Below are 18,089 nucleotides of genomic sequence, written 5' to 3'. Positions count from 1 at the left end.
TTTGTTTGCGTGTTTTTATCTTCCCCACCGGCAAATGTTATGGATAAATGGCCGACTGGTGAGCTTTTAAATGATGTTCAATGTCAGCTGTTGCCATGAGAGCGACCCTGCAGATGAGGCAGTGTGACTTACAGGGAGAAACGTCAGCCTCCTCACAGAGAGGCTGAGTTCAGAAGTGACGTGAACAACACTCACTCACGCTCCAACCACATCTATCTCACACGCTCTATCTATTTGCTTATCCATTTGGATCTAACATATTCATCAGCTCTGCTTGCTCACAAAAATGTCAAAAATGATATTAATAGTTTTGTTTGTTTTTTTTTAAGGATATTGCGTGGACTTAATCTTCCCAAGGAATCTGATTGTTGTTTTGATTGGTGTTTTAATGGCCCCTGGCATTTATAAGAGGTTGTGAGAGTCACAAGCATGAAATCTCTACCACGACAATCCGTTTTTTAGTCATTGCTTTCTGCTGATTGCCAAATGTAAATTTGGCAATATATTTATTATTTATAATAACATATATTTATTATTTGCCAGCAGGTGTATATACAACAAACATAGAAAGGTTTATGTAGTTATAAGGAGGTTTCCAGTTTAATGATGATGTTTGTGTGTGGGACTGCCAGTAATAATATAAGATGAAAAACGACCAAGAAAAATATGAGCAGAAAGAGTGAGTCACATGTATATACTCCTCTAAAGATAGATGCAAGACTCACTGTACAGCATCAGCCAAGGCGACGCTGTCATTTAACGTCTCTCTCTGCTGTCTTTTTGTGAGTGAGGTGAGGTGTTTGTCGTGCGTCAGTCTGTGTGGGATATAGTTGTATCCTTTGAACCAGTAAAATCAGATAATGCATTCTTTGTGCTGAAGAAAAATCCGACTGAGGGTTGTTCTCCTTGTTGAACAAAAAGACATATAATTAGTCCCAGCAATTGAGAGAGTTTAAAAGCTTTATTACAAGTTTTAAGCAATAATTTGTCTGTCTAGATCAGGACCAATCTGTATAAACAAAGAGATACTTTTAAAGATGATTCATCGTTCTACAGAGGATTTTGTGCCTCTGGTTAGACTAAGATGTTCGGTATGTCGCCTCGGTCTGTTGCCCCTGGATACGAGTGGTTTCTAAATGTGAACAGCCTTTTAACAACGCCCAAGATATATAGTCGTTGTTCTGGCTGTCGCACAGAGGTATTGATTTCAGTGTCTGAGTCTTCTTAATGCAGTGTTACGTAATGTTTAGCAAATATCATGTTACGTTTGCTGGGGAGATTATATGGTTGGGTTTGTTTGTCTGTTTATTAGCTGGATTACTGAAAGGACAGATGAAGATAAAAATAAAACCATAGTTAGAGTTTAAGTTTAAAGTTATTCCCTTTTATTTTAGATTTGGATTTAGAAGATTTTATAGTTGGTCTTGAACATCTTTCAAACATCTTTAGTGCAACTGCTTTTTATTTTGTTACAATAATTTTCTATTCAAGAATTTCAAAATATAAAGAATATCATAACTTTCTGCTGTTCTACGCTTCACAGAGCAACATTAGAGGAATATCAAACTAACAGATGTTAGCAAATTAATCAGTTGTAGATATCCTGTTCATAACTTGCAACTGTTTAAATCAGTAATACCATACTACAAATGATTGGTGGTGCTCCTTTCCACACCATTTCATCCATCCATTTTCTAACACCCTTGTCCCTTAGTGGGGTTGAGAGGGGTGCTGGTGCCTATCTCTAGCTAACGTTCCGGGCTAGAGGGGGGGTACACCCTGGACAGGTCGCCAGTCTGTCGCAGGGCAACACAGAGACAACCATGCACACACAGACTCACACCTAGGGAGAATTTAGAGAAACCAATTTACCTAACAGTCATGTTTTTTGGACTGTGGGAGGAAGCCGGAGCATGCAAACATGCAAACTCCATGCAGAAAGACCCTGGGCAGGGAATCAAACCCAGGACCTTCTTGCTGCAAGGCAACAGTGCTGCCAACTGCGCCTCTGTGCAGCCCCTCCACACCATTTCTGCAGAACAAATTTTTCCAAGCCTCTATAAGCTGGAGAGAAGTAGAACAGTTTACAGCCAAACTGCATCAACAGGTGGTGGAGGGGCATCTTCTATAAACTGGTACTTTTTTTGACATCTCATTATAAGGACTAATAAAATATAGGAATTTTAACCTGCCAGGGCTAGTCAGGCGTTTGCTTGCGTGTGTTAGTGAGTTTGAACTTGAAACACATTTTAATCACACCTCCCTTTTTCAGAGATTAACTATATATAGTTAGTTAATCCAGTAACTTTGTCGCATAGAAACTTTACACTTACAATTTTTTAGCAAATATTTTCTAAAGTAAGGTAGCGAAAAGACCATCAGAGGTACTTGTTTTTGTGATGTACACTTTTCCTCCTAAAATTCAAGTTTAATGTAACAGAACAATGATCCAAATCATAACAAAAAGTTCACAAGAAAGAACACAAAATATTTTTTTAAGAACTAAGACAAACTTTGGACTTAGATCTGACAGAAATGGTGAGGCCTAACAAAAAAATTGGACCAGTTATTATAAATGCTTGACAGCAGTTGTTGCTGTTTCTGGCCATCATTCAGATGTGGCTCAACACTAAGTCACATTTGTAAATATTTTACAAATAACTGGATATTTACAAGGAGCTCAAGTGAAGTCTCTACATGTTTGCTACAAAGCAGAAATTTTGAGTAAGATATATTACATAGATATTCACTGCATATTCAGTTTATCTAATAATAATAAATATTTTGCCAGTGATCACAATTTTCGAAGGTGTGTGACAAGGTTTTACAGAGTTCATTCATTTTTGTTGCTCCTAACACTACAGTGTTTTTTTTTTCTTTGATTACACTATTTAGACAAAACCTATCAACAACATGCTGTCTTCAGTGATGGGCTTCTTACTTACTTTTCGGCTTGTTTTGCATTAGACATAATTGGGACATCCATAGCTCACATTTGTCTTGTATTTCATTTATCTTACTTTTAGTTCTTCCTTTGCAAAATGTAACACCTGCAGAAGTCTTTTTAGAAAGATTCAAGCATGTGCTTGTTCTGTGCTATTTAATAAGAAAGCTATATACTGAATGTAGCTTCATGTAGACATAAAGCTGCATTATTGAATGGGGAAATAGAGAGGAACTTTGGTGTGTTGAAGCAGTCCATCTGGTTGCCTCAGCGGGATTCTGGGAAACACTTTTATCCAGCGTGACATTTTCTAACCCAAATCATGTTTTATGCATACCCTCAGATGGCCACTGTGCAGTGTCATGCAGGGATTTATGTTGATACAAGAACCATGAGAGTGTATTTGTATTTGCATGCGTTTGTAGATGTGAGGCAGCAAGTCAGTCACGTTCTGAAGTTTGTTTTTCAGCAATGCATTCAAACATAATTACATTTAAAGTGCACAATTGTCTGCAAAATGTCTAATTAGATGGATCAGTGGAATAACGAAAGAGAAAATGTGATTTAACATTTAATTAAAATACAGAATTGTGAGGTAATTCTTTCCCTTTTCTTTTCAAGAACAAATCCACACCCTTTTCTATCACTGAAGCTGTAAGATTTAATTTTCACTTCTAACCCTGAACACTGTGTTTCTATTTGCCTCTGGAATTTACAGCTCTGTTTAAAATAAAGATGCCCCCGCATTCTTCGAACTGTACCGGGGATTTAGTTTTTACATCATACAGTTGAAATCAAACATTTACATATAGTGCATGAAAAAGACACTTGACCTTTATTATGTCAGGCAGTGAGGAAAGAGGGCAGTGCATCTTTTTTATACAATGTATATGGACATCAGGTCAACTTAATTTGATGTAGACTAATTGTGACTAAACTTTCTCGAGTAGACTGACAAAGCTTGATTGCACGCTCTTATCACAGTTTTCCAGGTTTCTGTTAATTATCCAAGGATAGGAGGGAACAAAAGCTTCTTTTCCTTTTGCAGTTCTTTTTTTATCTGTTTTCTTCAGTGAGCGCTCCAATGACATATGTTTGCGCATTGTGTTTTTCATCTGCCAATCATGTACTCAAGTGAAAATCCTTGAAGGCTTTTGTACAGGAAATCCTTTAAAGTCAAATATGTTTTCTTCAGTTAGCTTGTGGGTATAATTTGTTGTAACTCAGTAAACTCGATAAAACCATTTTTACTTGCAATCTACATAGTTATTTCTTATAAACTGTTATGTATAACAATTTCTGGAACTGGGTATTTGGTGAAATGAAGAGGGCACACAGAAACCTCTTACTTCTGTGCAACATTAAGTTGCACTTATTCACAAGATGTTGCACCATCTGATATCCACTGTGGGCAACTCCCCCTTCTGTTGCTCAGCTGTTTTATGTCTGTGCATAATTTAACAGGTGAGCCTTATTAAATGCCATCCATTGTCTAAGTCCTGATGCATGCAGGCTTCTCTTTACTTCCACTAACCTGATCCCTTGGCTTTCCTCCAGGCTGAAGGGTAGCAGCTCTTGTGAGTGATGTGACGTAATGTGGTCTGTGACTCACTCTTTCAGTCCTAATAGGCTCACCCAAAACCTTGTTGTTTAGACCTAGACATATATTCTTTTTTTCCCCACATATACTTATTATTTGCCAGCAGGTGTATATACGACAAACATTATAGAATGACAAAAAGCACAAAAGGGCATTGATCTACAAAATAATTAACCAGATAATAGAATGAATAACAGCGATAGAAATCAAATAACCAAACAAAAAAAAACAAACAAACAATTAGGAATACATTAAAAGCGATATGTTCAAAACAAAACACAGTCAATTGGTGTCACAACAAAAATTTAATTGATTAATATGCAAATTAGGATATACTTTTTTTCTTTTATTCTTGGGAGTTATTTTCTAATTTGAATTCTTTTTCTGTTCTCTAGTTAATTAATCTAGCATTACAGATATTTTAGGAAAAAGTGGGGAAGGGAGGGAAAAAAAGAAACATATATTCAATAATCCAGATAAACTGGAGAAAGGCATATTTCCCCTGACTAGGTTTGAAATGGCAAATACATAAATAATCCTGTAAACTATTCCACAATTACCTATGGATAAATATAAGTAATTGCGTTCTATCGTGTGAAACAGAAATATATTAGCAAAGAAAATATATCAAAGACGTTTATGCAATACTTTCTTTATATTAGACTATGTAAATTAATCTGTGAAAGCAGTAGCAATCAGTAGTTCCAGGCTTTGTGAAGGTTTAGAAACATTCATTTCTCCTTGTTACAATGCCATTTTTGTACATAACCATTTTCAGAGAAAGTTTTTTTTTTCGTCTTTTTCTTAACCCATTCATGTCTGAGTAGTGACTCAGTAGTGAGTCTTATCCTGAAAAAGTCTGCTAAACTTAAGAGCTAAACCAGGATTCTCTACACATAAGAGGCAATATTGAAAAAGGTATTTTCAGAAAGAAAAAAAGTTGTTCAAGCCAACTTGGCCTTATGTGAAAAAGAAATAGCCCTTAAAACTAACAAATGCTTGGGTTACATTGGCAGCAACTGTATTAACTACCAGTTAATACAGTTGTAATAACTTGTAATACACTTTATTTTATATAAATCGGGAATTTTTTCTGTACCATTTCCAATCCCTTACTTATTTTTCTTCAGACATTCTGATCTTGTTGATGTACTTTGGATCTTCATAATGGTAGATGCCATTTTGAGTTCTTTTGTGACCTCCTAGCTTAGTTGTTGAATAACATTTGGAGTAATTGTGATATGTCTGACATTCTTGGGAAGGATCTCCAAGGTTCCATGTTCTCTTCATTTGTGAATAATTATTCAAACTATGGTTCACTGGAATCCCAAAGCCTTAAAAATTGTGTTACGGCTGCAGTGGGTCTCTGCCCTTTTTCCTTGTAGGGTTCTGGAGGCAGGCCTTCTGCAGGTGTTATGTTTTTCCCTGATTGGTGCTCTGCTGCTTTAAAAGCTGCCATGCTGCAACAGACAGGAGGCTTTTTCCCTCTCCCTCCTCAGAACCCCATTTGGTTTGGTTTGTATCTTATGGTTGAGTTTTGTTAGGTTTGTTTTGCATTTGCTTATTTCTGGTTGGCTATGGGTTTTGCATTAATTTATTTTGGTTTCTCATTTCAGGTAATTTTTCTTTTCAGGTGTTATTTCTTTAGTATAATTTAATAAATTCCATTTTCATTTAATCAGAAAATCCTTGTGTGGTCTCCTTTAATGTTACCCCACCAAATGAGCCTGGTGGACGTAACAATTGCTTAGTAACCATTTCCGAAACGATAGATGTGTATTCCTCATTTTTAAATTTATGTATGTCAATGCATAGGTCGTTGTTTTTTTAGATCTTTTACTACTACTCTATGTATGTCATCTCAACAGTCTTGAGTGGGTTAAGCTTCAGGTGGTTCTGACCTCTGTAGCCAACCAGCTCATCACCCTCCAGCCTGTACGCAGGCTCATCACTGTCTCGGACCAGACCAACAACAGTGGTGTCATCTGCGGGATTTAGAAATTTTACAAATGGGTCCCCCGAGGTTCAAGGATTTGTGAGAGAATAGCAGCTGGGAGATAACACACCCCAAGGGGGCGCTGGCGCTGATGGTCCTTGTGGAGGACCAGATGCTCAACAGCTGGACCTGCTGTTGCTTATCAGTCAGAAGGCTGGTGATCCACTGACAGATGATGGTGAACACAGTTTGCTGTGTTAGCTTTTGTTGGAGGATGCCTGGGTGGATGGTGTTTAAAACCATAGACTGGATCCTTGCAACTTGTAAACTCAAAAGTACAGAGAACAACTACCATATTTAACTAGGAATACAAAATGTTCTGAATGCTGGAAACAGGCTTTCTGTTTTTAACAGCTTGTGAATATGTAGCCATAGCAGAGGGTTTTTTCCCCATTGATTTTAGTGGATAAAATTTACTTATTAGCACTAAAAGAGTCCCTCATCAGTTGGTACATCTGCTGTTTCACTCATGAGGTTGTTGTATTATTAACGCTGTGTGCTTTGCAGCTGTGTTTCAATCATTCTGACTGAGACAGGCAGACATAAGCCAGATATCCATTTTGACATCAGTGTGTCTTTTATGCCGGGTCCATTATTATAATTAATGGTCCTGCTGGCCTCTTGTTACCAAACAGTAAAATGCCTCTGGGAAAACAGGGGACAAATTGTGGGCCTGGAAAAATTTAATTTGTCAAGAGGATCTTATCGTTTTGTTGTTTCATGCTGGTTGCTAGCCCAGGGACAGACGGGAAAGAAGAAAGAAAAGACGGGAGTCACTAAGTAAGTTAGCTGGTCTTCCACCCACTTACAATTCTCTCACGACTCCAGCCAAACTTCAAAAATCTTTCCTTCGGCAATAAATGGGGAGCTGAGCGTATACTGGTTCTCCAAACAAAGGGCTCAAGTTTTTATCTTCTTCTGTTTTTACATCAAAAGCTACTACAGACAAATGTAACACGAGCATACATGTTATTGGCAGCATATACAGTCTTGTGAAAAAGCGTTTCCCCTTAATTTTTTATTTATTTTTATGTTTACCACACTTCAATGATTCAGAATATCAAACCAACTTAAATATTTGTCAAAGACAACACAAGTAAACATAAAATGCAGTTTTTAAATGAAGGTATCTATTATAAAGGGAGAAAAAAAATCCAAACCTACCTGGCACTGTGTGAAAAAGTGATTGCTGCCGGGCCTGTTAAAACTTAACTGTGGTTTATCACACTTGAATTCACTGTCTCTAGTCACTCAGAGATAGTGATGTGATAATGGTCACACCTGTTCTCTGAAGATCCGATTTATAGTCACCAGTCTGAAGTATAGTTCAATCCAAAATCTTAGATACCCCCCTAAGATGTAGCTCTAAAGTAATCTTTCAATTTTACCAACCCTCTGAGTGGAAGTAATATTACAATTTTGAAGTGACTTGGTCATTGTTTTGACTTGAATTTTTAAGATCAGTGTGAGGATGGACATCCTCAAAAACATTTAGCAAAGAAATATAATCAAAATATCAAGAGAAACATGCAAAAAACTGTAAGTCATGGAAAGATTTTTTCATGGATAATTGTGAAGGGTAGGTCTGTATAATTTTATCAATTCTACAATATTTATCGATTTCTTTTCCTCAGAAAGTATCGATTTTTCATCCACGAGTATCGATACATTAAATCTTACTTTGAGTTTTATGTCAAATCCACATGAATTGAATGACAGCTATCATACATGACATTTTTACCCAGTTGCACATGTACATTAAAAATGACATGTAATGAAACAACCAGCTACAATTAATTAAATAATGAAATGAAATAGATAAATTACATTATTTAATAATAAGTGAATGAGACAAAAAAGGTTCCTTTCCTGCATAACCAAATACACAAATCCACACAATTAACATTTAAACAAAGCAAATGTATAACATATTTATAACAAAAACAGCATTTATTACACCAGTAATTCAAGTAATTCAATCGAAGTCTATGGAACATTGGCAAAATGTCACCAAAATCACTCTGTCCCTCTAAAATCTTTCAGAAAATCTAAAAAATTCACAGAATTGTATTGTTTGCTGAATACTGTGATATACTGTATGTCATATCATGAACAGAATATTGCATATTGTATTGTATCTTGAGATTAGTGTATTGCTACAGCCTTAGTGACGAGTGTAAATGTTTTTTAACTTGCTATGCATGTTTTATATTTTTTAATCTCCCAAACAGCGGTCTGTGGATTAAAGGTGTGAAATATAAGCAAATAGCTGGAGGATAAACTGGTTTAAATTTTTTGAAGAGCCACAAGATATTTCTTGAAAGCATGAGGAATTGAACATTGACTTTGACCGGAAATACACTGTTTGAGAGTTTTAAAGGGTTGCAAACAAACAAAAAAGAAGTTAAATTTCTAGTCTCATGTTGCCGCTACTTTCTGTGGTGGAGAACTGAGGATGCTTAACAGGATGAAGTGTATAAAAAATGGTTGAATTCTGAATACTCACTGGAGTGAATGAGACCTTTCACAATTAGTCTGTCAGCTCATTTCTCTTTACACTGCCCTGCTTCTTGAACACTTTGTTTTTTTAAAAATCTAATTTGAAATAGCCTCTTTTAAGGCCACACAATTTGAAAGTGCTTAATGTCCTTGTGCTGAACAAATTTATCGTTTTAATGCTTCTGCTTCACCTCCTCTATTTTAACCAAAAAGCCAGTCAAAAACTGTAACTTAAGTAAAAGGATGGAAAGCAAAAAACATGGAAAAATGACACCTTTCTGTAAGAAAGGGAGTCGACCATAGATATATAAACTTGACTGGATTAGTGACCATGTTACACCACCTCTGCTCAGTTTCCCTAACATTACCAGCTGTGGTTTTGATCTAAAAACATGCAAAGTCATTGACCTTAAAATCTGCATCTCCCAAAGCTCAATTTTTTACAGCTTTCTTGTAGAACATGCATAAAAAGCCAATGTTGTACCAAAATGTAATCCCCTTCAATATCTAATCCCCTTTTTCAGCCCTTGTATTAATGAAAACCTATTGCAATACATCAAAAATCATTCAGCTGTCTGCTTATGTTTTTGAGAAGACCACAGCTTTATCCAGTGTTGGTGATTGGCAGCCTTTTAGGTAAGACCCAATCAAACATGCACAAGCTCTTTTGCCAGGAAAAAAATGAAATAAAATAATAAAAAAAGGCCCCAAAACATTTATGTCACCGCTTACCAAAAAAACTGAACAAAAAAATCTTATGACAACCTATATGAGTGAATGAGTGAATTTCAGCAGGAGTTTTTAAGAAAACTAAAAGCGAGGTTTTTCATCTTAATAGTTTACAAATCATAATTCACAGTATGTCTAATCATGCTGTGAATTGTGTTGGCTCTAATGTCAAGAAGGGATTTTAGTGTTTATGTTTTTATAATTTGAATAAAAGTAAATCTGTGTTCAGCGTATTATTATTAATTTGATGCTGCCCAGGCTCCTTGAACAACAGAGAAATAGCTCTTTAATATTGCATTGATTCATAAGTTTCAAGACACACATGAACTTTGGCATTATCAGTCATTTTCTTACATTGCACTGACTGCGCAAAGGAACATATACAAATAAGAAACAGAAAAAATTATAAGAGCACAACTGGCAGTAAGCTATACCTGACATAAAAACTGGTACTGGCTTTTCATCATTATGGTATAATATCAAAGGTTTTGTTATGTTGCCAAGGTTTCTTAGTTCTTTTTTATTTATTTTTGGCAAATAAATGCACAATTTATGTCTTTTGCCAGTTTCCAACATCACCAAGGATTTGTAAGTCTCATAAAGAGACATGTGGTAAATTATCTCTTATTTTACAGAAGAGAGTCTTCTGTGATAATCCCAGCAGCCTGGTTAAGGATTTGTGGGGGAAATTTGTGTAGTTTTAACACATTAGGATTTGGCTCTGGTTTAGGGCTCACCAGGCTTTCACAGCTATTTTATTTTCTTGCTGGTTTCATTTGGCACTCAACCTGTAGACTCAACAAGCGATGTTTGTTTTAAAGCATTGATAAATAACTGAAGAACAACTAAGGTTGCATTCCAAATTAAGCATCATAGGGTGAACTTATCTTGATCTGCACTGTTCTGACCTTGGAAAAATGAATTTTGCAGTATAAAAAATAGCTCCGCTCTTTTAGGTGATTTGTGTTTGCTTCAGAAATATTTAATTGAACTCAGTAATCAGTGGAGTCATATGCTTATTTATGTAAGAGAGATCTTGCTGCTGGGTTTTTTTGACTAGAGAGAGATCAATACATGCAGCGAACACAGTCACAATGAGCTTGCTTACTTTACAGATCTGACATGAATTGACTCCTTGTAATCCAGCGTCGTTGCAGGGAAGCTGCTCTGTTTAACTGCCTATGGATGGACTCCTGAATAACCCAGAGAGCACAGTAAGGAGTGTGTGTTTGTGTAGAGACAGTGAGGGGTGGCAGAGGGAGGGCGGAAGCAGATGTGTGCGGAGTGAGGTTCTGAGCTGTGGCACTATCACAGAGTGCCTTTGTCTGGCTGTGGAAAGTGCTGAATTAAAGGCTGTTGGCACTGGTCAGCACACTCATATGCTAATGTCTCTTTGCTGCGAATAAATAAATTATGGCCCAGAAAACACATCCCAGTCCATGCTTCGCATGCCTTATGCAGCACAGATCGGAGGCAAGTAAGATGCAGACTGTAGAAAGAAAGGGTGGAGGGTAGCACGAGAATAAGTGGGTGGCACGGTACAGAAATAGCGTGGTGGGATTATCAAAAAAGCAAAGCAGAGGACAGTCTCTGCTCCCCGCTCCCCCTAAAGTCTTCACTTTCACTGCTGCTGCTGCAGGTGATGCTGTAAGACAGATAACGGGAGTTTGATCGGGGCAAACAGGCAGAGAGCTGGATTTGGATTGGGAATAAAGGAGGGGAGGAGGGGAGATTTAAAGGGAAAGGAGCAGAGGGAGATTCAGACTACAGAGTGAGAGTGAGGAAAGAGAGCCAGTGCAGAGAAAGAGAAGAGGCAGCGAATGGAAGAAGAGAAGAGGAGAGGCATTGACTGGAGGCATACGCATGGACGAGAAGAATTTATTTCAAGTGCTTGGCGTGCAGCCCTGAAGGGAAGCGTGTGGCCGTCAGAGTGGATTTTTTTTTAAATCATCCACCGCTCCACAGTTGCAGGAGAAGCAGAGATACAGAGACAGGCTGGGAGCAGAGAGCTGAGCACAGAGGATGAACAGGAGATGCGGGCTCTGTGGCTGTGATCGCCGTGCTCAGACCTCGTAGCTACTCTCGCTGGTTGTTGCAGGCCGTCAGCCTTGCAGAGACGGCAGCAGCAGTCGACACAGAATGAGCTCCAAGCACTCCTCTGACTGGATTCCCTACAGGTACCGTAGTGCGTTCTCCAGAGCATGCAAAAGGAACATTGCATTTGTCTGCTAAAGGAAAATCTTTGTGTATCTGTGTGATCATCCAGATGAAAAAAAATAGGAATGATGAGAGGAATATCAAAGTGATAAATTCATAGAGTGGTGGACATTTTATTATTATTTTTTTTTACTGTTTAGTGAAAAATCAATCAGAATGAAGTAAGTTAGAGTAGATTGGCAAGAAAAATGTTAGTCTTGGTTTTCTGTTAACATGTCTAATTAAACCGGAGTATTTCAGTTGAGGTGTCATGGATTTCAGCTGCAGTGTTACATTCGTAGATCTCCATGATTTTTGGTTTATTTTATCCTTTAAATCACCTGGTAACTTCCTTCCATTTTGCAGAAAAGTGAGATGTGTGTGCGTGGGTGTGGGGGTGTGCATGTGTGTGTTGTATATACCACCTGGAGTTTTACTACTGCAGATGTTGCACTCTTGCCATTTGTACCCGATAACAAAATGATTTTTTGGAAATGACAAACAAATTGGAGCCCTAATGAGCTTACAGACTCCTGCTGTCAAATCCGTAACTGTTCTAATCATTTCAAGTGCAGTCTGCTGACTCTTTGCTCTGATTGAGAACCTATTACCATGGTTTCCTTTGCTTGCTATGATGCCATTGGCTTGTGGTTGCTATAAGATACGAATAGTATCTGTGTGTGACTTTATTATGAATTATGAATTTAAGGTTGTGTTAACCTGTCTTTAGGCAATCACCATACGAAACAGGAAAAAAAATACTCTATAACTCCTCTTTTGGGAACTTCTTTTTTTAAACAGCGGATTAAAGAGATAACTGTTTTCTGCAAAGCTGATATTAACAATAATGTGAGTTATTTTTATACCGAGATATTTGTTAGCCTTTACTGGGCTTCATTTGGAGCTGCCTCTAAAAATGCAGGGACCTCTGTACAGAGGTTAAGGAAACAGCAGCACTCTGTTGCAAACACAGAGCATGCATTCACAGAACTGACCAAAACGATGGATGCATATCTGACAAAGGCACACAAAGAAGAGTCCTCTTTTGACAGTCACTGCAAATTCACAAGATGAACATTTTTAGCTTTGAAGAGCTAAATCTCTTATTCTGTGTTTTGAAATATGTACTCCCAGCTTTCAAGGACAGGAGTGGAGAGACTGTTTTTGTTTGTTTGTTTGTTTTGTGGAAAAACATGCCTCAAGTCCTATTTTATTAAAAATAATTATGATCTAATATGGCTTTCTGAAAGAAATCCCATTTATTTATGCCTTCTCTCCTTCAAGGCCAATTTACATCTGCGCAATCCCCATCTGATTCATTTCTCCTTTACACCATCAAATTTCATGGTTGGCACCGTGCAAATGAAAAATTAAGACCACTTTCGAGTCATGCAGTGACACATAATGTGTGAAAAGTGGTGATGTAGGTAGGGCTGTTAGGAAGGTGCCTGTGAAGTCAGACTTCCACTATTTCAATTAAATTTTTAATGGATTCAGAATCATTTCTTAAGTCCAAATCAACCAAATTGTGTTTAATTTAGTTCAGATTAAAGAAACCTTCCCCTTGCAGCAGAACTCTCAGCGTTTACGCGGTTTCATTCGGTCACATAAGAAGGTTTGGATCTGAACGCAGTCAACCAGTCTAAATGTTTTGAATACTCGATTGGAAAGTTTCAGGTTGTTCCACAGGCCCAGTCAGAACAAATAAATCTTCATCTGTCAGTGCCATATCACATCAGTATACTCAGCGTGTCCAGTTGGTGTTAGATCTCATGCACAGCTTCCGTTACCAGATTACAGTATTTAAATCAACCTGAAAACCAGTGACCAGAGACTCTTTTCACAGTGAGAAGTGGTTTGATCTGTACCAGTGGAGCCACGTTTGTGTCATTATCTTCCCGTCTGATGCCCATTTTCACTCTCGATTGCTCTAATTGCAGAAACGGAGTCCTTTGTTTGTCAGCATGTGTGACAGAAAGTGGGCAGTAAATACATTTTTATTGCGACTGCGTGGGCTTTTGTCATCTGCAGCACGCTGAATATTTACTGACCAATGCTTCACCTGAGAGACTCTTTCATGCTTTGGCCATTCTTAAGAAGTACAATAAATAAACCTTTTTCTAAAGGGGTTTTTCAGATGCTTCTGACATTTATTTGAAATGGACAGAATGAGGAGAAACTCATGATTCTTATGCAACCAGTTTAGCAGCCTGGCAAACCACAAAAGCTAAGAAAACCAAGATTGCTTTCACACCAAAGACACAGTAAGATCGGGGGACTCAGTTCGAATGGGGTTGTTATATCCTGCCAGTTTGACCTTTCTTTCATAATACAGTTAATCAAAGGAACTAGACCTTTAGAATGACATATTACCCTCTTTGCCTGTAGTGGCGCTGAGAATGCCAAGAAGTGCATCTAGTTCTTCATACAAAGACAAACTGTCCTTTTCTTCTCCTGAACTGCTGCTTCATCTGAACATGTCACGTATTTGTGTATATTATTGGCAACAATACATTTATCTAGGCTATTTAACAACACAAGCATTTCTTTTAGTTGCATTTACTCACAATTCCCTGTGTTATAGTTTGTTTTCTGCATTTGGTTTACTTGGAGTCGTCAGATTTTTTTGACAAACCAGAGTTTGCCTCTATGTTTGAATACACCTCTGCACCTGTCCAAGTGAACCAAACTTTCTGAGCCAATGCACTGGGGTTTGATTCAGCAGGACTGGTGTGAAACTCCTCTGCTTTCAGTGCAGCATTTCATACTTTTTCATACTTTTCCAGATTTTCTCTGTCTGCTAGAGCTTTGCAAAAACAGAAGCTTGCTTGCTGTTATTACAGCCCTTTTCAATTCATTTTAAATTACAAAATCCCAGGCTAACAAAAAGAGGGATTTTATTCTTCGAAACATTTAATTAAAAACAGTTCACAATCGCTTTAAAGGGGAAACAGAACATATTGTGTTATACAGACATGGATTGTTTTTTTTACAGATATATGTGGATGTATTCTTCCACTGCAGGCTGACATCAGCAAAATATATTTGTTTAAAACCAAGGGTCATGATTAAATACCAAGATAGTTTAAGAAATAGCAACATATACAGCTGCATTGCCAGATTGCATAGCAAATAAAGCAACATAACCAGTCAAAGTTAACTAAAGAAAATTATGAATTCTATGATAACATGGGCTGCCACCTTATCGTGGTGGAGGGGTTTGAGTGTCCCAATGATCCTAGGAGCTATGCTGTCTGGGGCTTCATGCCCCTGGTAGGGTCACCCAAGGCAGACAGGTCCTAGGTGAGGGACCAGACAAAGAGCAGCCCAAAGACCCCAATGATGAAGGAAAACTTTGGACTTGGTGTTCCCTCGCCCGGACGCGGGTCACCGGGGCCCCACTCTGGAGCCAGGCCTGGAGGGGGGGCACGATGGCGAGCGTCTGGTGGCCGGGCTTTTACCCATGGAGCCCGGCCGGGCTCAGCCCGAAGAGGAAACATGGGCCCCCCCTCCCATGGGCCCACCACCCGTGGGAGGGGCCAAAGGGGTCGGGTGCAGTGTGGGATGGGTGGCAGCAGAGGGAGGGGACCCTGGCGGTCCGATCCTCGGTTGCAGAAACTGGCTCTTGGGACGTGGAATGTCACCTCTCTGGTGGGGAAGGAGCCGGAGCTAGTGCGTGAGGTCGAGAGGTTCCGGCTAGAAATAGTCGGTCTCACCTCGACGCACGGCTCTGGTTCTGGAACCAGTCTCCTTGAGAGGGGCTGGACATACTTCCACTCTGGAGTTGCCCAGGGTGAGAGGCGTCGGGCAGGAGTGGGCATACTTGTTGCTCCCCATCTCGGCGCCTGTACGTTGGGGTTTACCCCGGTGAACGAGAGGGTAGCATCCCTCCGCCTACGGGTGGGGGGACGGGTTCTGACTGTCGTTTGTGCTTACGGGCCGAACGACAGTTCAGATTACCCACCCTTTTTGGAGTCCTTAGAGGGGGTACTGGAGAGTGCTCCTCCTGGGGACTCCCTTGTTCTGCTGGGGGACTTCAACGCTCACGTGGGCAATGACAGTGAGACCTGGAGGGGCGTGGTTGGGAGGAACGGCCCGCCCGACCTGAACTCGAGCGGTGTTCTGTTGCTGGACTTCTGTGCTCGCCATGGATTGTCCATAACGAACACCATGTTCAAGCATAAGGGTGTCCATATGTGCACTTGGCACCAGGACACCCTAGGCCGCAGTTCGATGATCGACTTTGTCATCGTTTCATCGGATCTGCGGCCGTATGTCTTGGACACTCGGGTGAAGAGAGGTGCGGAGCTGTCCACTGACCACTACCTGGTGGTGAGTTGGCTCCGGTGGTGGGGGCGAAAGCCGGTCAGACCTGGCAGGCCCAAACGTGTTGTGAGGGTCTGCTGGGAACGTCTGGCGGAATCCCCTGTGAGACGGAGCTTTAACTCCCATCTCCGGCAAAACTTCGAACACGTCCCGGGGGAGGTGGGGGACATGGAGTCTGAGTGGACCGTGTTCCGTGCCTCCATTGTCGAGGCGGCCGATCGGAGCTGTGGCCGCAAGGTTGTCGGTGCCTGTCGCGGCGGCAACCCTCGAACCCGCTGGTGGACACCTTCGGTGAGGGATGCCGTCAGGCTGAAGAAGGAGTCCTATCGGGCCTTTTTGGCCTGTGGGACTCCGGAAGCAGCTGATGGGTACCGGCGGGCGAAGCGGCATGCGGCTCGGGCGGTTGCTGAGGCAAAAACCCGGGCGTGGGAGGAGTTTGGAGAGGCCATGGAGAAAGACTTCCGTACGGCTTCGAGGCGATTCTGGTCCACCATCCGGCGTCTCAGGGGGGGGAAGCGGTGCAGCACCAACACTGTTTATAGTGGGGATGGTGTGCTGCTGACCTCTACTCGGGACGTTGTGGGCCGGTGGGCAGAGTACTTCGAAGACCTCCTCAATCCCACCAACATGCCTTCCACTGAGGAAGCGGAGCCTGGGGACTCTGGGTTGGGCTCTCCAATCTCTGGGGACGAGGTCGCCGAGGTGGTTAAAAAGCTCCTCGGTGGCAGGGCCCCGGGGGTGGATGAGATCCGCCCGGAGTTCCTTAAGGCTCTGGATGTTGTAGGGTTGTGTTGGTTGACGCGACTCTGCAATGTCGCATGGACATCGGGGGCAGTTCCCCTGGATTGGCAGACTGGGGTGGTGGTCCCCCTGTTCAAAAAGGGGGACCGGAGGGTGTGCTCCAATTATAGAGGGGTCACACTCTTAAGCCTCCCTGGCAAGGTCTATTCAGGGGTCCTGGAGAGGAGGGTCCGTCGGATAGTCGAACCTCGGATTCAGGAAGAGCAGTGTGGTTTTCGTCCTGGTCGTGGAACGCTGGACCAGCTCTACACCCTCGGCAGGGTCCTGGAGGGTGCATGGGAGTTCGCCCAACCAGTCTACATGTGTTTTGTGGACCTGGAGAAGGCGTTCGACCGTGTCCCTCGGGGAGCCCTGTGGGGGGTTCTCCGGGAGTATGGGGTACCGGGCCCTTTGATACGGGCTGTCAGGTCCCTGTATGACCGGTGTCAGAGTCTGGTCCGCATTGCCGGCAGTAAGTCGGGCTCGTTTCCGGTGAGAGTTGGACTCCGCCAGGGCTGCCCTTTGTCACCGATTCTGTTCATCACTTTCATGGACAGAATTTCTAGGCGCAGCCAAGGTGTTGAGGGGATCCGATTTGGTGGCCTTAGGATCTCATCTCTGCTTTTTGCAGACGATGTGGTCCTTTTGGCTTCATCAGATCGTGATCTGCAGCTCTCGCTGGAGCGGTTCGCAGCCGAGTGTGACGCGGCCGGGATGAGGATCAGTGCCTCCAAATCCGAGGCCATGGTCTTGAGCCGGAAAAGGGTAGAGTGCCTTCTCCGGGTCAGGGGGGGTGTCCTGCCCCAAGTGGAGGAGTTTAAGTATCTCGGGATCTTGTTCACGAATGGGGGAAGAAGGGAGCGGGAGATCGACAGGCGGATTGGCGCAGCGTCTGCTGTCAAGCGGGCGCTGTACCGGTCCGTCGTGGTGAAGAGAGAGCTGAGCCAAAAAGCGAAGCTCTCGATTTACCGGTCGATCTACGTTCCCACCCTCATCTATGGTCATGAGCTTTGGGTCAT

General features: G+C 41.2%; 1 protein-coding gene across 2 annotated transcripts in view; it reads left to right on the top strand.

Annotated features, from left to right (window-relative positions):
• The window catches only part of tub (TUB bipartite transcription factor), a 48,332-nt gene that overhangs the window by 9,809 nt on the left and 20,434 nt on the right, over window positions 1-18,089 (top strand). The window contains exon 1 of one of the 2 annotated variants that reach the window (XM_032561230.1): window positions 11,348-11,945. The exons of the other annotated variant lie outside the window; for it this stretch is intronic. Coding sequence (XP_032417121.1) covers window positions 11,908-11,945 — 38 coding nt within the window. The 5' untranslated portion in view covers window positions 11,348-11,907. Of the gene's footprint in view, window positions 1-11,347; window positions 11,946-18,089 lie in introns of those variants that run through there. 2 annotated transcript variants of the gene reach the window in all.

The sequence above is a fragment of the Xiphophorus hellerii genome, chromosome 4 (genome assembly GCF_003331165.1).
Source record: "Xiphophorus hellerii strain 12219 chromosome 4, Xiphophorus_hellerii-4.1, whole genome shotgun sequence".
NCBI classification, from domain to species: domain Eukaryota; kingdom Metazoa; phylum Chordata; class Actinopteri; order Cyprinodontiformes; family Poeciliidae; genus Xiphophorus; species Xiphophorus hellerii.
This window is presented reverse-complemented; position numbering and strand designations above follow the sequence as displayed.